The sequence below is a fragment of the Accipiter gentilis genome, chromosome 10 (genome assembly GCF_929443795.1).
Source record: "Accipiter gentilis chromosome 10, bAccGen1.1, whole genome shotgun sequence".
Taxonomy (NCBI): domain Eukaryota; kingdom Metazoa; phylum Chordata; class Aves; order Accipitriformes; family Accipitridae; genus Astur; species Astur gentilis.
Window position 1 is genome coordinate 4999715 of NC_064889.1, and position 24723 is coordinate 5024437.

Sequence of the window (24723 nt, forward strand, 5' to 3'; positions counted from 1 at the left end):
TCCTTGAAGATAATGGGGAGTTAAATTGAAGATTTCACCATGAGTTGTCTAATGTTAACACAAAAGACTTACTAATAAAAATGTCCAATAACAATATGAAGTAAAGGTTGTTCCATGGAATTTCAAACAAAAAATTGATAAGGAAAAAAAAATCCATTTGGGAAATTAATTTTAGCCATGCAAGTCTTGCCAGTCTTCTACAGTCACTGTAATTGACACTTGAGTAATAGTAATAGGCATAGTAATGACAAATACTGCCTGGATGTTCCTGCATGTAAGCTTATTACTGGTGAGGTGAGGAGGTTTTCCATGTTCAGAAAATGGAAGAGGATTATCTTAAGTTATGTGGCTAAAGCAATTAAAGCAATAACCTCTGAATTACAAAATTAAATACTAAATTAAATAATTTAGGTAATGTCTAATAAGTTTCCACCCAACGATCTGGACAATACTACCACCAGATGGCTGGGAGTTTACTGCTCAAAATAACTACAAATTTAGGGGGAATATATAGTTAAAGTACTTAATAGTTAATTTACTGAGGATCGTTTGAAGGTGAAGAGTATTTGATGTTGATAATCCACATAGTTTCACAGGTGTTAGATTATCTACAAACCATGTTTTAGTACACATTTGCAACTATTCCTTTTCTCTAGAAAAAGAAATAGTTATAACAAACCTCCTTATACCTCAAAACTTGAAATTATACATTCATTTCAGTTTCTAGGAAGCAGTGATATTTTAAACTTGGAAACAAAAAAAAAAAGTAACTGCATCCAAATAGATTCCCATTGCTCTCCTGAGTTTCTAGATCTTAAATCACTATTACAATACCAAAGCAATGAAGGGCAAAGGTGAATGAGGGGACAAATTGTGATCAACAGGTTATCAGATATGTTGAGAAGTTTTGTTAGCCTTATTAATTATAACCTTAAGCCATTAAACTGGTGCTATAGTAACAACTGATACATAGCTAAGTAAATTATCTCAGGCTAACATGTACGTGCTGCTAGCAGAAGAATACTTAGGTACCTGCATGGCAAAAGAAAGCCTGATGAAAGGTAACCTCAAGCAATAGAGGTGTAGTTACAAGCTAGGAAGTATATACAGTTGAGATGCGTTTTGCAATGGATTTAAACCACTCCAGTCATGTTCATTTAGTAACAGATATTTTAGGTGATTACTCATGTTTGACTGACTTGTCTGTACAAAACTCAAAGCTGAAATGTGTTGTTTCTGGCTAAGAGGCAGGAAAGAAGGCAAAAGGTTAATAAAGGAATCTCACCTTCATGTTTAACACTAAATTCAGTTGTGATTAATAGCTTTATTAATGATCCACAAATCAGAGCTAGCGGTAATGTAACAGTATTTGCATGTAGCGTAAGTTGTATACGTTAAGCAAGCCAAGGGAAAACTTGAGTAGCTTTGGAAAACTTGATCCACTTGGGTGAACAGAAGATATAAAGAAATGTTTATTATATGTATCTGAGAGAAATAATAGGAATTAGATCTTTACTAAATACTTTTTTGTGCAGTGCAGCAATGAAACACATTTCCCATTGGAAGCCGTTGTCAAAATCTTAGATTTGAAAAGAATAATTGGACATTTGTAACGTTGGCAAGAATGTCAATGGATAGCAGTTAATATTTAGAATACCTTGAAAATTAATAGCAAACACTGTTTTTATGGGTGGAAGTTGCCCTGAGGCAGATTTTTTTTTATCTGCTTTTCTGTCCTGAGGAGCTTTTGGCACTTTCCTCTGGGGCTTGTTATGGGTGTGCTTGGTAGAGACAGATGGATCACATATCTAATGACACATTTAGTCCCAGGTGTCAGTTACGTTTCCTTCAGGTGTGTGTAGAGGTTTTTTTGAAGAATTTTCCAAGCCATGAATGATGATGTCCCTTGTTCATCTGAGAACACAACCTCAAGAGGCTTGAACAGCGGATCTCCCTGAAGTCCCTAGAGATCCATGTTGCATCTGTGAAGTCTTCATTTCAGAATAATAATTGAAAGAGCAATTTTAATGGATCAAGTTTTTAAGGGCTAAATGCTTTTACTGCCTGCTGGATGTTTCTTCATCACAGGGTGCTCTCTCTGAGAATTGAATTTTTCTGCATCACTGTAGTGTCTGGATTAGTTTTACTTTGTGTATGTATGTTGATAAAAAAGGTTACAGGATTACTACTGTGAATCCTGTTTTGGTTGGTGACTTGGTCATGATTTTCACCTGTTGGCACCGGCTGGCTGGAGTCAAAACAAGCAATGGAAAAAAGTTGTCTCCCTCTTCCTACTTTTTGGCATATGGCCAGCATAAATAATACTTTTAAGGGACTAAAGAGGTTTGTGTTTCTGTTTCCAGCAGTAAAACAGTCATTCATGGAGGTATTTACTTCTATGCTGTATGCCTAACAAGGTTCATTATGTTACAACACAGCCATTAGTTACACAAAAAATACTCCTGTACCTGAAAATATAAAAATTATTTATATGTTAATTATAATCTCTGTGATGTAGTGATCTTCTGATCTGTATTACATGTCTAAATTACTAATATTTTCATTAGATGAATGTCGTAATTTTATAATAAGCAGTAGGTTACTGTAGTTGTTGTATATACAACTTGTACCATTTTCTACCATTTGGAAAGTCAACTTAAATACACCATTTGTGTACTGATGTTATTCTAAAGTAGTAAATATTAATCATAAATTGTTAATGGCCAATAGTTAAACCTCATGTCGTGGTTTAACCCCAGCTGGCAACTAAGCCCCATACAGCTGCTTGCTCATTCCCCCCCAGTGGGCAGTGGGGGGAGAATCGGAAGGGTAAAATGAGAAAACTCATGGGTTGAGATACAGACAGTTTAATAGGTAAAGCAAAAGCCACACTCACAAACAAAGCAAAACAAGGAATTCATTCGGTACTTCCCATTGGCAGGCACGTGTTCAGCTGTCTCCAAGAAAGCAGGGCTCCATCGTGTGTAATGGTTACTTGGGAAGATAAAGGCCATAACTCTGAATGTCCCCCGCTTCCTCCTTCCCCCAGCTTTATATGCTGAGCATGATGTCATATGGTCTGGAATATCCCTTTGGTCAGTTGGGGCCAGCTGTCCCAGCTGTGTCCCCTCCCAACTTATGCCTACTCACTGGTGGGGCGGTATGAGAAGCAGAGAAGGCCTTGACTCTGTGTAAGCACCACTTAGCAATAAATAAAACATCCCTGAATTATCAACGCTGTTTCTAGCATAAATACAAAACATAGTCCCATACCAGCTACTATGCAGAGAATTAACTCTATCCCAGCCAAAACCAGCACACATCAGTATGGATTATGACAGGGCAGAATTGATGGAAATGCTGTGTGTTACTATGAAGTAGAAAAAACCCAAAGGTTAGAATTATCTTACTGGTATTACATACTGTACACTTAAGACAATAGTCAATAATAATGAATATTTTCTCCTCCAGGGCAAAGGAATATGAGAGTTTGATGGAAGCAAAAAATGCTGTCTCTGATTCCCCATTTAAAGCCAAGTAAGCATTTAACTTTATATATTTTAGACATACACTACCCCCCCCCCCCCCGTCCCCCATCTGTGGCAGAATTGCTTCTGAAACTTCCAGTGGAACAGGTGTGGTAAGATTCCCACTCAATATGGGGCATATTGCCATCTTGAATTACAGATGGGTTTCTAATACAAAAGATCAGACCTTACAAATGCAATTTTTTGGAAGGCACTGTAAATCTTAAACCATGTAAGATGAAATAGCAAAGAGAACATATGCTCGTCCTTTTCCTACCTGGAAGCAAGAAGGTTCCTGCTTTTTACTTCCAAGGCTGGTGGTGAAAAATCAGCACTGGAATTCTGGGGCTGAAAATGTTATGTTTGGCTTCGGTTTGGTCAGAAACAAAGGTTCCTATAGTGAAAGCACAGATATTTTAATGCACAGATGTCTTAATCTGGCATTGAGCTTTCTAAAGAATAGACCTTTTTATTTTCTCTAGGATAAGGCACACATGAAAACAGTTGGATGGTACAATTAAAGCAAGACCTATTTTCACTGACAAATTCCTCATCCTTAGTTTGAAACTGAAAATTGCTCAGGTTTTGCTTTCAGATTCCATTGAAACTGGTGGGCAAAAGGTGCAGAATATTTGGATTTCCAAAAAGCTTTTGATGAGATCTATCACCAAAGATTTTAAAAGAAACTATATAGCTGTAGCATAAGTGGAAATAAGTTGAAAAATTGAAAAGAAGTGGAGTATATGATCAGTCCTTGCAGAACAGGGAGGTTACCAGTGGAGTTCTGCAGTCCTATGATGTTCAACATATTCAGAAGTGACTTGGAAAAAGAGAGCGAGCAGTGAGGTGACACAGTTTGATGATGATAATGATGATGCAAAGATATTCAGGATAGTAGGGACAAGAGCTGATACCGAATGATAATTTTGAAGAGAGTGACTCAGCAGTAAAATGGCAGGCAGGTGAAATTCAGTGTATATTAAGTGCTACAAAATGGAGGGGGAAGGCAGAACTCGATTATATCTTCACATACAAAGTGTGGGCTTTGAACTTACAGAAGTGGTAGGTGGTTCCAAGAAAATACCAGCTCAGTACTCTTAGCAGTTAAAAGAAATCCTTTGTTAAAATTATTTAGAAAGGAACAAAAACAGGACAAAGAATGTCATTATGTACAAATGCCTGGATCATCTATGTCTTTTGAATACTATGTGCAGTTCTGGTTCTTCATCTCAGAAACTATATGCTAGAATTGTTAAAGGTTCAGAGAAGGCAGGAAAGGAAATCAGTACTAATTTCTGGTATAACTTCTGTATTAGGTATTAAGTAAACTAGTAATTTTCATTCTGGAGGAAAATGTGGCAATAGGAGGAATTTTTAATGGGAATATGTTACAGAGATCTGTAAGGTCATAAATGGCATGGAAAAAATGGATGTTGATTGTTTGCTGTTCTTCCGGGTACCAGAATGAGGGAGCATAGAATGAAGATGGAGCCAGCTTCAAAAGAAACCAAAGACAATAGTTGTAGTGTGCAATTCAATGTATGGCACTCGTTGGCAAAAACCACACAGATGCTAACAGTTTATCTGCATTACTGCAGTTCTAGCAAACTACATCCAGCCCAAGAAACTCCTAAGCTGAAAATGGGGAAAGAAGCAGATTAGTGAAGAGGATTATGCATGCTTGCCCTGTTCTTAATTTTCCTGAGACATCCATTTACAGTTTGCTATTAAACAGGATAGTGGGCAGATGGTATGCCTTTCTTAGGAGTTGTGCTCATGAAGTCTGTAGCAGGTTAGTCAAGAGGCTGTGGTGTCTCAACAGTTGGATTCAAAAACCTTCATCCTAAAATTACAACAACTTTTCAGATCAGGGATATTTGACTTCAGACTGAGGTAATAACCTGTACTAGATCCTGTATGTTTTGTGGTTGCTTCCATCACTCATAAATTGCTGTACACTTGAAGGTAGCATTTTGTAGAAGTTGCTGTTGGTTAAGATGTTCAGAACCTTGCTGTTAGGCTTCCTTGGTTGTATATACAACTAGCCTGTATGCAGTATCTTTTACATAGTCTTTTCAATAGTTTGAAAACCTGCTGCTGAATTGTGGTGTGTATTTTAAAATTATAAAAATCCATCGCTGAGGTTTGACGTAAGGAAATGAAACATCTCCACCAGATGGCACACCTGCATAAACACATTGGGGAAGAAGGTTCTGTTGGCTTCATTTCTTAATAATCAGCACTTCAATTTTCAAGATTAATTTCATGGCAGAACAAGACTTCCAGATTTGTAGCTTCTGTGCTTTGCTTTTCTTTGCTATCAGAAAATAAAAAATCAGGGTCTCATTGTCAGAACGTAGAAATGCATGCGTTCAAGTGACTGAAAATACTGATAAGCTGTAGTCCTTCCGCTTCAGTTTCTTTCTCACTTCTGATTATCAGCGATGTACTTTGGTCAGTTGCATCTCAATTGCAGTGCAACAGAAACTCAGATTTTTTTATTTTTTTTTTTAGTCTCTTGACTGATCCTGAATTTACAGTTTCCATTTCTCTCTACTTACTGAAATGCTAGTGTGCTTTCAGGCAGAATTTTCTGTTCCAACTGCTTTCATATTTTCCTCCTTTATAGCCTCTGTTTGGGCTGTGCCCTTTTAGATGTAAAGTAGCGTGATGGCCACTGTGTAGCTCACTTTCATCACAGATCTTCTGGGAGTTTTCTTTTGCAGTCTTCATGTAGAAACCTAGTGATCTGGCAGATGCTTACATCTAAATTTTTAAAACTGTTTCAGGCGTCATAGGTATTGTCATTTCCAAAATTACACCATTTTTACCTACCATGAGGGTTCAAATGTTTGCGAGCTTCTTTGAAATCAAGGGGGTAACAATGGGAGCTCAAGTCTGAACTGACTTTTTAAGAAGGAGGAGACTGTCTGTGAATCAACCTGAAGCCCATTTATTTCTATTAAAATTTGTTTACTTTACACAACACATAATACAAAATGGAAGAAGGATAGGGAAGGGTAGTTTTATCCCTTTCTGCAAGGGAAGTGATGAGAGGGCAAGAAATTTCATGAGGCAAGAGTTTTAGCCCAGACCATATCTGTTTACATAGAGAAACATACTCTTAATATAGGAAAAATTAATAGGAAAACACCTTTTTTAGCAGAACTAAGTATAGGATCCTACTTAATCAAGAACAGTAGGAAGAAGAATCGGCTGAAAAACAAACAGTTAGTAGATCTCCACTGAAACATTATTATATTAACAAGCTATGAAAATAGTTAGACTGTTGCCTTTTTAGCCAGAAGACAGTGTACTGTACTATGAGCTAATATTAACTGCTACTGTACCTGGCTGAGGGAGAGCAAACTCTTGCCAATACTAGGAGTCTTAACAGCTTTCAGGAGATTGGTTGAGAAAAGTCATATCACAGAATGAAGGGGGTAAAAACTGAGAGTGCTAAATGTGTTCTTTGTGTCAAAACAAATGCCAGTACTTTTTGTTTATCTCAGAAGAAGGTTTGATGTATTCAAATTGGAGTGGAAGTATACTAATGAACAGAAAATACTTTTTAACTTGGTGGGCTGTGGAATTTAAAAATGAAAAAGTTTTCTTTTTAAATTCCATTTAAAATGTGACACAATTGGTAGGTGTGTTTATTTGCTTAACCGAACCAAATGTGTTTTAGAATGAAATGATTAAATATAACTTTCTTTTATGCTTCCTTGCTTATGCCACATTTCTTTACTCACTTCTCGCCCCCCAAATTGATTGTGTCTTTGCAAACAACTAAAACCATTTATGGAATGCAATTTCTTATCTGATTTTAGTTCTTAGTCATGTTGTCAGTTGTTGCAGAAGAAAGACAGAACCCAGAATTAGTCTTTGGCAGGTAAAAAGCCTTTTTAGATCACCTTTAAGATTAAGCCACCTTAACATTATGAGACCACTGATTTCCTGCTGCAGCTGATAGACTTTTTCAGTAGTTCTTATTAGTTTAAGGTTTGCAGATTTATAAAAACTTTTACACTGAGGAAGCACCGATCCAAGTGCTTTTGAAGCTTCACATTGGTAACACACTAATATCAATAAGCAGACAGAGTTTATCCTGCTTTGATAGACATGGTATGTATACCTTTTTCAGTTTGAGTACTGAATCTGATTCCTGAGTGAGATTGTAAACACTGGTAAGTAGTTCTTTTTTAGAAACAAGCGTTTTAGAAGATGTCTGGAAGAGATATTTTTTTTTTTCTTTTTAGGCTCTATTAAAAAAGTTATGTCTCTTAATGAGGGGCGGAGGGGATAATTCCAAATACTGCCTTATTTAGTAGGTATTTTGCTCTCTGAACTATTTAATGTGGCAAGAGGGGCTTTCAAGGAAAAGGACTATGGATATTCTCACCTGGGAGCACCCAGTCAGTTGCTCCTGACCTCTCTCTCTACTATGCATTAACTGGTTGGTCACTGGTGGCACTTAGGTAATTTTATAAATGCTGATGGACTCTCGATGGATTTGTAGTATTAATTCATATTCTCTGGGAACTGATCTGAATGTAATTATTTAGTGTCTAGTCTGTTAAGTTACCCTGTCAAAAGATGTGTTGGTGATGGCTCTTTCTGTTTGCAGCATTCTCAGGTGTCCATCAGAGCACATTGGTAAAAGGGAAGGAAAAAGTTTTCACAATGTTAGTGCGTTATTTACATCTATTTAGTATCTTCTAATCCAAAGGCTGTATATTTCAGTGTTGAGGCAACCTGCAAGTAGTAAAGTGTAATTGCCATCCTTTAATACAAGCAGGGAAACTAAGGTAATGAAAGATTGTCACATGCCTAAAGGGAGTTAGCAGGATTGCAGGGAAAAAAATTTAACCCCCTAATCTAATACTTTAGCCAGTCTTTCCTCATGCCAGAAGGAATTGGGTTTTTTAACTTTTGTTTTTTTTTTTACTCTACCCTTTTTTTTAAACTATGTAAAGGGACACTTCAAATAGTATGGAAATGGGAACCACTATTATCCTGAAAAAGGACTGCAGCACAAAAAGAGGAGAGTTAGGAAATGAAAAATTATTTCCTCTAAGTGTCTGCTGGAGAAAAGATGGGAACATAGTGTGAAGTTTGTTCTTGCAGAGGCCCAAAGCTAAATGCCTTTAACAATACAGTTCTTTCTTATTTTCATTATGGTATATCAGTGCATTCACAAGATAGGCTTACCTTGTAGGTTTTCTTCGTGTAATAAGCTAGGGTCCAATTAGGCCAGTTGTAAGATACTATACCAAAATAGTGATTACTGGTAAAAAAAATCAGATGATCTCTGAAGCTGGCAGTATTTGTGCAAAATTTAGTTTCCAAAGAGCTGTGAGACCTGTAGAAGAGCCGAAGTGTAAATAAAATAAAATTCAATTAAACTTTAAGAAAAGATAAATACCTGCTTATGAATGGATGGATGGTAGATTTCATCTTCAGAGAATTGTTAGAGCACTTATAGGAATTTAAATAAATAAATTCAGAGAATGATCTTCATAGAAATTTTTCATCGTTCTTCAGATAGCTTCCATTTCAAAAACTAAAGAAGGTGTGTGAAACTGTCTAGCAGTATTTGGGACTATGTCAAGATGTAGAATAGTGTTTTCCATTGCGTACCTAGAGCGATCGGAGCGTGCCACATGTGCCACCGTGTATAATAATTTTACTGCAGGGGGTCAAACCGCAGGCGGTACAGAATAGTCCAGGGGCTGTACGTTGCTTTAAGAGGATACAGCATAACTCTGTGTTGGGCTGGGCAGGAACTGTCACAGACTTTCTCAGTTCTCTCCAGGCACAGGCTGCATTGGGAAGAATTGGGGCTGTGTGTCCGGCTGGCATCTGGCCGCCCTCAGCGGGAATGTATGGGAGGAGTAACCACTCCTTCCGTACAGAAACTGCCCAGAATCCAGTGCTCTGCCGAGTCGTGCTAATCCTTCCTTGCATACATTCAGCGTACAGCCAAGAAATGATGGATTTAAGTGTGGAAGTGCTGAAACACATTGATGTTGCTATTTCAAGGCTTTTTTTCTAGAGATGAAAGGTGGCCTATAAATATTAACAGAGATCTTTTTCCTTTAACTTACAAAATATATTAAATGTGCTAAAAATATTTAGCCCACACTAAAAAGAACCCCTTAATTCATACAATACTTTTAATTTTGTTTATATATTTGCTATATAAACCTTTAATATCAATATCCCTCATTTTCCCATTTGCAGTGCAAAAAGATCAGATAAAGTATTTGTATTTGCTGAAAATACTATTTATTAAAGTTTACATTATGGTAACATTCCAAGACCAATCAATGCCTTATGTCCTTTCTGATATTTCTTCTGCATTCTGAATTATCTGTTTGTGGCCAGTACTAAAATCTTAATTAGTGAGATGTAAATAACTTTAGATAAAAAGACATTAACTTTAACTTTCCCTTTTATTTAGCCCAGTAAATTTTCAGTTATTTATCGTTCCCTGTACAGAATAGGAAGCATTGGAGGAATGCAAATTGGGGGACAGAAGGAAGATTAAATAATTGTCTTGAAATTTTTGGATTTGGAGTCAACTGTATTTCCACGTCGTCACTGGATCAGGTGTTGATACCATGCTCTATTAATCTACAGTGCATATAAAGAGTGCACAAGGAGTACAATATGTACAAAGAGGTCTCCCTTTCCAAATCCATTCATAGCAATGATAAATTGTATATCCAAGCACAAGTCATCTTGCATAGATTTCTAGTCCTTTGAAACACTCCTAAAATTATTCTTATTTCTCTGATCCTGCCAAGAAGTCAGTATAAAGGATATTAAATTAAAATAATTTTTCTGAGGTTGACTTGGTGGGAGGAGGGTTTATTTCCTTTCTCTTACCCATGTGATCACATAGCATGCGTTACCTGTTTTTGGCAGAAGACCAACATACAGTAGGATATGAGGATGTAAGAGGTAATTCTTTAATGTGGCAGAACCGAAAATTTATTCTTCATGTTTCTTACTGTATGATGCTGAACACACACTTAGAAGGTTGGAATTTTGCTAAAACTGTCCAGGAGGACTTTTAGAAGAAATGGAAAATTGGAAGACTTTCCTTGAGATTTAATGGGTTGTACGTCTTTTTTTTATTATTATTTTCTGACAGAAACTCAGTGTGATGTTTAATTTACATAGCATCTTTGTATACTGAAAAGAAAGAAAGGGAATTTGTCAACAGAAATAACAATGTAATATGATTATTTTCTATTTGAGTCCTTGTGAGTAGTGTTTTGATAAACCTTACACATGTTGTATGCTGATGCCTGATGTAGATTAGGAAAGTCCCTTTCTTCAGCTTCTGTGGTTAATCCTGGTTGAATTCCATTCCTCTGATGTTAAATGAAGCAAATGGAAACCCGTCTTCCTGTCTTCTGTCATGAAGTTACAATATAGGGTGGTGGTTTTCTTCAGTGCTTTATATATGCTTTAATCATGGAATTTGGGTAGATGTTTCAGAGGGAGAAAGTCTTTATTTTTGCTTAAAGTGCTAGGATATTGCCAAGTCAACAGCCATTCTAAATCACATTCTATGAGAATACCTGAAATATTCTGCTTTTAGATCATCTTTGTGGACTGCAGCAATTCAACTTTTTACTGGTGCTGCAATCCACTCCTTATGCTCAGCAGTTAGTGGTCAACTGATTTACTGTCCAATTCTGCAGTTATTTGTGTTTTGGCTTTTGATTTTTTTTCCCATTTTAGCTCGTGGCTTACTGAGTTAGGCAGAGGTTTCCTCCAACCTCATTTTCCACAGAGGAAATAGCAGTGCAGAAAATCTCATCAGGACATAATCTCCCTTTATTTTTCTTGTCATAGAAAAATCTTGGCTGAATATTAGTGTATTCAGCTGACCAGATGATAAGAAGTCCAAGACTCAAAATTCTGCAGGTTGTTTTTATTTGTACTTCAAAAAAATATTTGTATTCTCAGAGTCTCTTGAAAGTTTTTAACAAAGCTCTTAATTTTTTCAAGAAAAGTTACAGAATACCTGTTTCCTATTGATTAAGTGGAAACTCTCTATTCTTGCCCCAAATGAATGTTCTGATTATTATTTTTTTTTTTTTAATACATGTGACTTCTGTGGTACGTTCCCCAGCCATTCCATTTCATTTCTCATCTCTCGGAGACTAGTTAATGTAGTTTTCTCTTTGCCATTACTCTGTGGTCACTTTGTGAATGCTTTCTGGCCCTTTTACACTGATGATCTCCCATTTTATGATAAGCATTGATATCCTTCCCCTCTCTTTTCCTTCCTGTAGAGCTACGTTTGTTACTAATCACAACAGTATTTCTCCCATGCATCCTGCTCAATTACCAGCTTTGTCCCACTTCTGGTACAGATTGCTCAATAGATCAAACCAAAGGTTCACCAAAAGCTGAGCCTGTCATTAAGAGCAGCCAGTAGCAGATATTAAGGCAACGGTTGACAAATACCTAGCAAGTACTGAATGATAATTCCTCCCGACTTCATCAGTCTCCAGTTAAGGGACTCTGTTTAGCATTTAGTATCATCTGCCTTAATGCGTCTACAGATGTAGAAGTCTACATCTGAGCTGATTGCCGACTTCACATTCAAGGCAAAGAAGGATAAAGCATGAGTGTGTTTGGACTGCTTTGTTTTAGACCTTAGGATGAGATGAATGGTGCCTTGGAACTGCATATTTCTCCTCGCTGCCTAGCAGGAGAGCACAGGTGAATGGCCCAGATGTAGATGTGTAAAATGGAAATGAATCCTAACCCATGTGTGTCTACATCTCTCCCAGCGCTGCATTTTGGCTTCATTACTGACCCTCATTAATAAAATGCCCTTCCTGAGGTAGTTTGCAAAGTCACTACTTTTCACTTACTCAAATAACCCTAAAGAGCTATTTCTTTTATGATGCCTATAAGAAATCAGACAAGTAGTGTGGTGTTCTATTTCCCTTACTCATCTCAAGAGCGAACTACTTGGCTAAGTGGGCAGAAAGGATTGAATGTTGGAAGAAAAGTAGGATGAAACCATGTTGAAAATGAAGATTGCAGAAACTAGCAGGAAAAACTGTGGAGGGAGAATAGGGAAATTGACACTGTACAGAAACAAACCTGTAGCTAATAAAGAAGTACCTTTATGGCTGTACCGTTCACACTATTTCTATGCCATTTCCCTGAAAAAGTAGATTGTGAAATGTCATAGGCACTCTAAGCTGACTGTATGTCCTTGCTGTATTGCATATTTTACACGCTGTTCGGTATAGATGATGATAATACTTTTACACAGATTTTCATGATTGCTTTATTGAAATTCAGTTAGCAGACTTTCATTACAAAGATGGAAGTTTATGTGATCAGGAGAGTTTTTGCTTTAACTGCTCTTCATTTTCTGTTTAATGTTAAAGGTTACAGCGATTAGCAAAAGACCTTTTAAAGCACCTCCAAATGCAGGATAGCTGTTCGCTGGGGAACAACAAGGTTTCTGCTCTGGACAGGACTTTGGGAGAGATCTCTCGTATTCTGGAAAAAGAGGTATTGTGACTGTTCCTATGTAACTTACGATTAACCTATAAACTGTGTTGCCCTCAAATGTCATTAGTTTGGATTTGGGAATGTTTCAAACGTGTCGATGAATACATGACTTCTGTGTAACAAGCAGTGTCTGCTATTACACTTTCCTGTGGTGGTTGCAGCAGTGGATGCTTTTATTTAGACATCAGGTTTTATATAGGCAGTTTTGCAGAAGTGCAGAAAACACACTTGACTGATATTAGATCATCTGGATAATGACAAGCTGTACTTGCGCTGTATTTTCCTTGGGGTTGTTTTTAACCTGGGCCATTTCAGTCATCTAGTTTATAGTGCGTACCCACAAACAGCTTTTACAATAAGGGGCCAAAACAATTAGCAGAGAACAGGAAAGAATTGGAGCCAGCTTTGCTGTCACAGCCACCATATCGTGGTGTAATGGCTGACTTTTGAAGGAGCACAAATCTGCTGTGTTTTCCTAGAGTGCAACAAAGCCAGTAGGTCTTTGGTGGAGGATGAAGGTATAATGTGCATAAATACGGGATATTTCTATGTTTTGATTTTTTTCTAAGTGCTATGTTTGTACAGCATGTTTTGGTTTATGGTAAATGTTGGATTTTTTTAATTTATAGCATAGCATTTGCATCTTTTTTACTGCTGCATCATGTCCAGTCTGCTGCCACAGTGCTTTGTGTCTTGTAATGCATTATTTTTGCTCTATTAGGACTATGGTGTTTGAGCTTTCAACTGGAACACTGTGTTCTGTTCTCTCCAACCATTAGAAAATACTTGTCTTTCATATCAAGAAATCATGAAAATTAGTTCTGAGAGAAATCAAATTAATGAAATCTGAGAAGGGTTGCATAATTGTGGTTCAGAGTTGGTGTCTGTGAAGATGAGAGCTCTGCTTGATGCTTTTCACAGCTTAGTCAATGTGGAACACAATTGCTGAGAGCGTATGTTTTTAAATACCAAAAGCTGCCTGGGATGCATAGGGTTCTGATGTTCATTCTTGTAGTTACTTTGATCTGCTGACCAAGTTTAATAGTGTTTTTGAAAGAGTTGTGACATTTTCAAATTTTGCAGTGTTTGCTTTAATTATTGAAAAAATAATTTGCTATTTATTTCAAAATACAGAAATCATGTTGTTGTATGAAGACTATAAAAAGATGTATCTATTTTGAAATTTATCTAAATAATTATTGGAAGCTGGTTTTGGAAAGTGGTGGTGTATCCACCCTCTCATCAACGTAGATGTTTTCTGACAAATTTTTTTTAAATGAGACGTGAATTGCAGCTAAATGTTAATCATTAATTGTTCACAACATTTTCTGCTTGTTGAGTCTACAGGGGAAAATGAAAAGATAAATTTGATAGTATTAATAGCCATGCATTATTTTGTTGTTGATTTGGGTTTTTACCCCCAAAACATTACCACTGGAGAAGTATTACTATATCCAAGTGTCCTAATCAATAAGGTCAAGAAAGATTGATTTCAATAGCTGTCACTGTGTTTATGGCACAGATCATACATAGTCATTTATAGAAGTGGATAGTAATTCTCTTGTTAACTTGCGAGTCAAGAAATCAGCAGACACATCTTGCATGTCAATGGGCGGTGAAAAGAATCTTGATGGTGTCAGTCATCGACTGAGAGGAGGAGACTGACACTGTTAATTGAATTTCCCTGGAGAGCATAAAAATATACCATAATGTGGGGGGAGGAATGAGGGAGTGGGAACCACACAAGCTGTCAGTGTGTGTGAGCTGATAACATTGATTTACCCTTGCTAATGGCCTGGGTTGAATAAAGAATTGCCCTGAGGGAGGACAGAGTTCACTACAATAGATCCTTGCCACTTACTAGAAATTCTTCAGGCTCAGTAGTAGTCATGCAAAAGTATTACAAAATAAAATTATAAAATAAAAACCTCATGATCCAAAAAACCCTCTTTTCAGTCATACTGTGAAACATTGGATTTTTCTTTTGTTAATAGTTTACACTGAATGAAAAATGTATTTATACAGTCTCACCAGGGAAATAAAGATTTGTTTTGCAAACAATGAAATAAAATGCGGAGCTGCTGTTGGTAACAGTAAATAAGAAAAATAAATACCATTAAATTTCTCAACAGAAGGGTTATTCAGTTCATCAGAAACTCTGTGACTGTACTAAAACAGCATTAAAGAGCAGGATTGTATTATTTATGCAAACTTGAATCACAAAAAAAGCCACGTATGAAAGATTGGCAGCCCTGTCTCACTGGGTTTTGCCTTCAGGTGGAATGGAATCAGACTAACAATTCCTTTTTGGACTTAGTCTTCACCTGTTATGTTTCATAGTGATGAATAAGGCTTTTTTTCACTTCTTGAGCTGCTTTTATAATGTGAGAACATTCTAGGATGAGGCATGCCTGCATGATTATTGTAGTCATACTTGGTTTTGTTTTGCATGCCTTCCTGGTCTGTTGGCCATAAACAGATTCTGCACTTGGGGCCAAGTGATTTCACCAATACAGCAAGAAGAGTTTGTTTAATGTAAACTAAAAGGTTTTTATATTGGCATATCCTCTAGCTACTCAAATTTGAGAAATCTGTCTCTCAGGCAAAGATACATCTTAACCACTGCATGTTTTAGAGTCCTGTCTGTTTATTGTAGCACACTACCTGCTTCTCATTAATACCGAATTCGTAGGCTGCTGCCTGTTCCACATGCAACACAGTAAAATCTACAACTTTCACTTTGAATCCAGCGCATGATTTGAGTGCTAATAAATGAAACAGAAGTTGCTTTGCTTTTCTTCAAGTGGTGGTTAGATCTCCAGACATTTCTTGATAGGTTAACATTGGCTTACTTGGATGAAGCTCTACAATCACTAGAAGTATTGCACCCTATGCCAGAAAAGTATTTGTAAATAAGCAAGTTGAAGTGCAGGTTTTGAGGATCTGACAAGCCATTAATGCTTACAGCCGGTGGTTCACATGTATTTTAACTAAATAAACATAAAAGGTGCTATAAAGTCATGAACCACAATGTCATTCCAGTTCTTAAGTAGATTTGTACACCTCAGGTCATGTGTCCTTGCTTCTGCTAGTAATGTCAAGCAGGAGGCCCAAATCCAGATGGTGGTGTATACACCTGGTGTGCTGTCCCAATGTGTATCTACAACATGTACTGCTAGGGTGCTGGTTTGGCTGTGCTCTAGATTATTGGAAGGTAGTCCTTGGGTTTTGTGCATAGTCTGCCATCCTTTCTGGCAGAAATCCTGGAAGGAAGTTGTATTCACTTTCATCTCCACTTTGTTTTTAAGTATATTAAAAAAACAGACACACACAACAGCAAAATGCATGCAAACATTACCAAAAAGCCCTGGCCTGATGTTGACAGATTGTCATACGGGACTCTTCAAGCTCTTAGTAAGATCTGATAACACTCAGCCGATGCTAAAACTCGTGTCCCCTCTCAAAGCAGAGCTGATGTTTAAAACTGCAGGGCTAAAGCAGTTTTGCTGCCACAGTTCTTTTGATTTTATACGTGTTCATTCTTTGATGGGCCTAATTTTACACATCCATTACCAAGGGCAGCAGTATGTTTCAGATGTGCAAGGAATCCTGGATTGACTGTTCCAAGTTTGACTTGAGCACTTACACAGAAATGTCCTGTATAGGGAACACTTTCAAAACCCAGTATATTTAAAGCTGTATATCCTATTAGTGTGACTACAGATACAGTTTTTAGTTGCTTATGCTTATATCATGTATTTCCCTCAATGTATAGAGGTGAGGTTTACCGATTAAAAAAACCAACAAGACCGTTGTCTACTGCATATAGACTTCAGAGGTTATGCTGACTGAAGTACATGTATTTCTAAGGCTGTGAACCTGACCTGGGCCAGAGGTTACTGCCTCTCATATGGTCATCCTTAGACTTGCTGACAGAACATCACTTCCCTAAAGTTCTTCCTCAAATTTGTTTTAGGGGTTTTGGGGGGGGTCCAGGTTTTAAAAGTCCTACTTCTAAATGTTTAAAGTATTCTGGGTGATTTTTGCTAGGTCTGGGCTAGGCAGAGATGACAGACACCATTATTCTGAGGAATGTGGCAGGATGCTACCTTCAGTAAGGAGGATGGTGACATGCAGCTGAGGGTAGTAGCCTTTTCACCTGCCTCAGCTGCAGCTAAAACACTGCAGTTAAATCACTTCAGTTAAATTTGTACAAGACTTACATGTGACATCTAGACAAGCTCTTAATGTGTCTCCCGTCCTTCTGACTAGGACTATGACATAGAGGCTCAGTATGATCGTGAGGCAGCCTCATGATTTTTGGAATCCAGGTGCAGCAGGTAATCTACTTAACTGGCATTATTTTTATATGATGTTTCTTATCAGACCACTAGTTTGAAAAAGTTCTTCATCACAACACAAGGTATAAGATTCCTTTAACTAAGTGATTTGACAGAAGATCTTACAGATGTGCTCCTGAGGAGAGGGCTGCAGCCACAGGGGAAGGACAGAGGTTTTATAAATGTGCCAGCCTAAGCAAATACTACAGCTGAAGCTCACGTGTCCATCACAAGGCACAAAGCACTAACAAACAAGAGTTCACTGGTTCTGATGTTCATAACACTTACTATGATTTTGTATAGTTTTGAAGATAGCTGTGTCCCTAATCTCCTTCAGGCTCTCTAGGTGCTGTAAAAATCTCAGTAAATAATAGTGAGTGCAAATTAAGTAGCTAAAGCGTGGAAATAAAATGGAACCAGAAGAATAGAAGAGGAGGCTTTTAATAAATTGGGCCATGACGCTTGTAGTTGCTTACCAGCTCACCTCATGCAAATCTAAAAGTAGCTGCTTTTTATTAGGCTGAGTTTCAAGATACTTGTTTTTATTACTGATTCAGTACTGTAAACAGATTTCAGGGGAAAAAATATTCTTCCTTAGAAAAGGTGTAATTTATAACTGAAAAAGGTGTGAATCTGAGCTATTAATTGACTGCAGTGTTTTAATACTTTTTTAAAAAAAGGATCTCAATGCTTATGACCTCTAAAATGTGCTCTCTCAGTGGCCATTAATGGTTTGTTTTGTGTCAGGCAATGGTTTTGGTTTTGTGATTTTTAGATAGATTTTTCAGCCTCCTGCTTCAGCAGTTGTAATGTCAGCTATTTACATTTCAGTAAAGTGTTTGTTGTAGTTTTCAAATACATGGGGACTGTAGACAGACAGTGTTTATCCCATTGTAAAGACTGTCAGAAATGGTTGGCTTTAACACAGTCAGGCCTGGTATTTATGTTTTATTCTCTAAACTGTCAGGCCCATTGGGTATGGTGACCATAGCCAGTGTGAAGATTAATAGGCCAGTTTTTGGAAGGCACACTGAATTGCATGGCTATCTATGCCTGATTTTTCTTTTTTTCTCCAATAACACGAACTCTGAATCATTAGAAATCGAAACAAATTAAAAACTGTCCAAGATCTAAGGTATGTAACAAATGCCATGTAAAATGGAACATGTGTAAACTTTTGTCCTGTTCATGATAAATTTCTTCAAAAGTCTCTACGGAGATTTAAAATTGCCCTGTGTGTGTATGTGTATATAAATATATATATGACATGTATATACAGATAAAATAGATTTTAGAATCAAATACCCTGCTATAAATACTCAGCATTCTTACTTATTTAAGTTTATTTAAGAATACAGTGGGATTTGTGATTCACAAACTCTTACGCATTTGATTCTGGTGCTGCAAAAATTTTTGAAGCTGGCTTGAGCATCCAAGGTAGCTGCATATTTCTAGTGTAGCCAAGTAGTGTAGCCATGAAAAAGAGAGGATTGAAAGGCACTGAATTTAATGGCTGGACTTTATTTTTCAGAAGGTCAGAATTTTGGACCAGCTGAAAGGCTGGTGTGATGTATCTATCTTTAAGCTTTCCTTGACTTGCTATTGATTATATTTGAACTGGATATGGCGTTACTACTCTACATAATTTCTGATGTTTTGAATGAGTATTAGACAAGATACTGTAATTTGATTTCAAACTCTTGAAGAAAGTTTGAATTTGTAAGCTAAGCAAGAGTGACATAAATAGGCAGTGTATTTTATGCTAGATGATGTCACTGGAAAAGTCAGACTAGCTTTAAAGCACACTGGCCTTAGCTTGAGTCTTGTGGCTTCTATTTCAAAAATGAAGAAAACTGTCAAGTGTGAATTAGAGGCAGCAAATTTTAAACCTAAATTTTGGCTAAAAGCAATAGATCCAAGTTTAACTTCTGTTAATCAGCTAGACTTCTTAGAGGTAAGGTTGATCAGTATCTCTGAAGAAAGCAGGAGTGATCACAGGCAGAGCAGTGATTCAGTAATCTTTTCAAAATTAATATTTTTTGTGTTTCGAGCATTGAAGGGTCACCTGAGAATAAGACGGTGGCAAAAATCTGTGGTCCTAAAAAAAACTGTGATGATTTCTGCAGCCCCCCCCCTCCCCCCCCCCCCCCCCAAAAAAAAATAAATATTTGGCTTGGCTTTTATGTAGAAAAAGGAAGAGATGGAGAGAGGAAGACAACAATGGATAATTTTGGGAGTTGTGAATTGACTAGATTCCTCATTGCAGTAGCAGAGCATTTCTGTAGACAAGCTACAGTCACTAGTTAGTGTTAAGGATATCTACACTTCTAGAAGAAAAACCCAGCATAAAGTCTGATACATGAATTCATTGAGGGCTGGGGAAATCACAGGAGGTGTCAGTTTATCTGTCACCCTCTTACATAATGCCCTATGATTCTTTTTCTGGTTTAGTATGAAGAAGGGAGAAAATTACTGTTTTAGTGAATTTACCTAAGTCATGGACTAGTGGCTTTACCCAAATTAGAGCCACATTGTCTGTATTTTATGATCTTGTGCCTGTGTGTGTATGCATGTATACACATATTATCTGTGTATTATTTAACACACTCAACCAATTATTTTAAATAGCCTCACAAATGATTTCTCAGTCTGAAGCTTTAAAAAGTTATTTAAGTTACATTTAAGCAATATTATAGTAATGAAAAGCTTGGTCAAGATGCCAAACTTTTATAGGCACTTAGTGATTGAGAGGTGTTTGTATTTTCTTTGAAAGGGTGATTTCTGTGATGCGGCCCACTTCTGTTTTCTTGTTTACTTAATATCTCCCATTTCTCCACTAGAGGACACTACTGGCAGAAACAACAGCATGTCCTTTTAATCCTTAGAAATAATAAATCTATTTAGAAGTCAAATTTTGTTTTTGGAAGAGAAACACTTATATAAGATTTAAATTTGGTTAATACTGATATGACTCCTAAGGCCAAAGGTATTACCTGCTAAACTGATTTGCATGTTAATTCTCAAAGATCTGTGTTTAGTTATGGCTATTTTCAGAACAGGCTTTAAAATACTGTTGATTTTCGTATTGGACAAACTGGCCCCAGTTTTGTTCAATTTGAATACTTCTACTGGAGTCTGCCTTCGTCTTTCTGACATCAGGTTCAGCCAGTTCTGTGGCACTTCACATGCCAGTGTGTTTAGAAATTACACAGCGCTTTTTTCCTACTGAACTTCGGACAGCAGTACGTCTCCTGGTTTTGGTGTGTTAGGCTATTTAAGTAGGTAATCGGTATCCTGTCAAGGATAATTAACATTACTTAAATGTGCAATCATACAGTGTCTTCTATAGGAAAAAAATAGAAGTACACACATGCACAGTATTAATTTAAAAAAAAAAAAGCCACATGCCCACAGTTAAATAGGCATATTTATGAGCCACTGTTGTTTGTGCTATTTACATTTTATAGTAATCTGCAGTGCAGATCTCTCTAGTGCTTGAGCAGCAGTTCAGCTTGGCTGTGGTGGCAGGAGTGTCACGGGGCCAGCAGCAGGGCTGACCTCTGGCAGCAGCTGGCAAGGCAAATTCATGGCAAAGGCCCCCAAGCCCCACATCAGTCCTGCGCCCTTTCCTCCTTCACCCTTGCAATGGTGCAGTGGGTCCCTGCAGAGTCATTGGTACTGTCATGTTGTAACCTACTGCGTTTTCTCTTATATATGTGGTATGTGACTTTTGGCTCTTAGCCATGTGAAGATTTTGATATATATTGCGCTGGTTTACACCAAAAAGCCGCCTTCTATATTGGGCAGTGGGCATTTTGTGGCCAAAGTGTTTAAAAAATAAAATAAACTCTCACACACTATCTTAACTGTGCTTTCATCTTTATGGATTTTGTTCTTTATGAGAGTAATTGCTACTCTTTTATTTTTTATAGATAATCAGAAGTTACAACTTTAAGGTTCATTTTAGCTAGACATATGATGTATTTCTATACAAAGAATGGCTTAATTTTTTAATCCATCCATTAATTTTTCAACTTTGGATACTCCTGCAGTAACCAGTTCCAGAGCTACAGTGATGTCACACAAAGCGAAGTCAGTAATTAAACGTAAAGCTGAATTCTAATAGTGTAAAAACGATTGAAAGTCAAAACCCAAACTTTATGAAGTGTGTTGAATTGCAAAAGTTAAAAATAAGTCTGTTTTGCCAGCTAAAACTAGAATTCAGGCCCTTGGAACTCTATTTTACACCCAAAAATCTAATGAATTTGCTAACACAGAAGGTAACATAGGGAATTCTGTATTCATGCTTCCTTTGTTGGAAGTGTTAATCAAGTCTTACCTGTTCTTACAAAAGTACAGAACCTGAGTTCAGAGCATGAACTCAGGAACTGATAAAGTAGATATAATTGATGGAAAATCTCAGGTGTAAGTAACCCTCGTCGAAATCAATTCACTTCAAACCCTTTAACTGGGAGATTAGGGATTTTTAATGTATACATGTTCAGCACTGAGCGCCAATAATGCACAGTGCCACTAAAACATGGTTTGAAGAAGGTTCAGCAGTGTTCAAAGCTGGAGTATGGGGTATTGTACTGTGTCTACCACCTTAACTGCATATGGTCCAAGCTACTAGTAGTAGAAACATCACCTGATCTGATCAACTCTGGCAGTGGATTTGACACTAACAGCACACTGGCTGTGACTTCAAAGAGCAGGCTATGTGCAAACACAGGAGGAGCTCTTTGGACAGCATTTTCTACCCGCACAGCCTTTTCCTGTCACTGCCAGGAAGAAGTCAATAGGTCAGGTGTGTGTTGTGCATTGCAGGTTGGACAAGGCAGCTTTATATTATCAGTAATTCGTTTGCCCAGAGTTTCTATCATCTGTGGATTAACCTTTTTCTCAAGATGAACATAGAAATAGGAACTTCTTACTAGAGGTCAGCCATAGAATATTTTTTAACTTGTTTGCTGGAAGTGGTATTAAGAGGGAAGTTCAGTTCACAGAGAACTGCTGCAGTGAACTTATTCCAAGATTATTTAATGTGCACAATGGGTGTAGTTGAAAACCGCTGTGTTGATTTCTGGTTCTGTGAGATGCAATTAAATATTAATTTCCAGTGCCCTTATGCTGTACTATTTGTGGCCTTTTGCTGTCAGATGAGGCTTTTTTTCCCCTTCTACATCAGTTTAGAACTAATACATCATATCAGAATGGATATAATTGCTATATATACATTTCAAGGTATGCACAGTTTCTTCACTAAGCGTTTACAAGATGAGATATGTTTTAATATCATTAAAGTACAGGCACCAATTTCTCTGTGATGAGAAAATGGCCTACGCAGTCATGTTTCTGCTAGTAAGCAGGAGCCAGTTTAGAGATCATGATAAAGTAATGGTTATTATAGCTTCTAAAAAAGTGAAGTTTTTAGTTCATTTAGTCTGATGGTATATCTATACATATATTTTCTTGAAGGTATTTTTTAAATTCTATATCTGATTTGAGACAATCCCTTCTGACTTAAGAACATACCACCTAGAAGTCTTTGTTGTCTGTTCCCATGTTTGCAGTGCTTCACAAACCCACATTATTAATCTGCCCTGCAATACTTTGTTGCTGTCCTGTGGATGGGTAATGGGCAAATAGTCCAAGAGGTTACAAGAGAGCACCCAAGGCAATCAGTGTGAAAGCTGTGTTTAGAATTCAAGTGCTCTTGACTGCACTACAGGTCTTTAAACAACCATCGTTCTGTCCCTATATGTCTTCTCCAACATAATTTTAATATCTTTAGTTTTGCTTGATTGCACTGGTTTTCATAGTTTTAAGTTCAGCTGAAATCAGTGCTGCTTTCTAGTGGCTGAAAGCTTTCAATATTATTATCAACCATAGGGATTTGAGATTCAGTGTTGCAAGAGATCTGCAACTTTCCTACTTCGTGGACAGCTTCTTGTCCAATAAACTCCTGAGAGAAAAGGAACAAGATCCTGTAACTGTGCTTTTTATATACTTGTTTGGGAACTTCTGTTTATGAGATTATTCAGAAAAAGTCAAATTGGCCTTAGCTAATGGAGTGATGTATGGAGAATCTAGGAGCAGTTGTTCCTGGTATTAGAGACTTAAGCTTTTATCCTTGCTTTCCTCCTTTAATTGATGCATTTACTAGATGCCCTATTATTTATAAATAGACTAAACATTTATTTTTAATAAGCACAAGTGTTGCAATGCTCGGTGTTGTCTTTCGCAATATCTATAAGGACAATTCTTATTTTTCCAAGCAATGTTGACTGTTTCTCATTATGCTACTTAGCAAGAGTGAAAGCAGCTAAACAGATAACATGTAATTCACTAGTTTACCTTTACCTATCTTTCCCATATGGCTTTCACTGACTCTGGAAACTTCACAAACAGGATTATGAAGGTCCTGTCCTTGTCAACAGAAGTGTTAATAGAGTGCCTCTCTGATTTTACTATTGAACTGAAAAGATACTGCAGAACTGGGAAGGAGATCGTGTAAATAAGGTTCATCTTATTCAATAAGGTAATACAGTGATTCAGTAAGGGCCCTATCTAATATGGTTTATCTTACAATACGGGCAGAAGTTTGAGAACAGAAGAATGAATAAAGTATATGATGTGTATAGACAGAAGTTACATTTGTGAGCACGTGACATTTACTGTTTGCAGGACAGGCTTAAGAATCAAATTTCTTAGCAGTGGTACTGTCCCTAGGCCTGGACCAATTTTAAGTCACTTGTCAATAATGTACTTTCAGAGAGTATAATAGTAAATACCTCTTCTTTTTTTATTTTTCATTTAATAAAAAAATAAAGTAAGCCTGATTTTCATTGTTCCATTTGCGTGATGTGTCAACTGCTTTGTTTTTCATCCTTTCTTTTTGTTGTACTTAGATATTTGTCTTCCTTTATGGTAAATATATGTGAGGTTGCAGTTAGTATACCTTAGCTATAAAAGTGAAAAAAACAATATTATCCAAATGGCTTAGATACTAGAGGCTGAGCTCTACAGGGGAGTGTGCAAGTACTGAACATCACACAGGGAGTGAAACCGCTTCTGCAAGATAAGGCCCATTTACCTACCTGCCATCTCAGATGCTGGGTAATCATCCTCTCCTAGATGAAGCCATGGAGATTAGTCTGTGTGGAGTGTAAACACAGAAATCAGAGGAGCTGCCTTATCTTGAAGGCTTCAGAATCAGCTTTAAGGCCTCAGAATTTGCACTTTGCGGGATAAGGTGCGAAGGAGCATTTCTCAAGCCCTCCTTTCTGTTGCCTTGCAAA

The 24723-nt window shown here is 37.2% G+C and overlaps 1 protein-coding gene across 5 annotated transcripts in view; it reads left to right on the plus strand.

The window, feature by feature from the left end:
* Positions 1-24723, plus strand: part of SCAPER (S-phase cyclin A associated protein in the ER) — a 170501-nt gene that overhangs the window by 79751 nt on the left and 66027 nt on the right. For all 5 annotated transcript variants that reach the window (XM_049811461.1, XM_049811460.1, XM_049811457.1 and 2 more), the window contains 2 exons: positions 3472-3537; positions 12956-13082. In XM_049811461.1, the coding sequence (XP_049667418.1) occupies positions 3472-3537; positions 12956-13082 (193 nt within the window). The remainder of the gene's footprint in view (positions 1-3471; positions 3538-12955; positions 13083-24723) is intronic.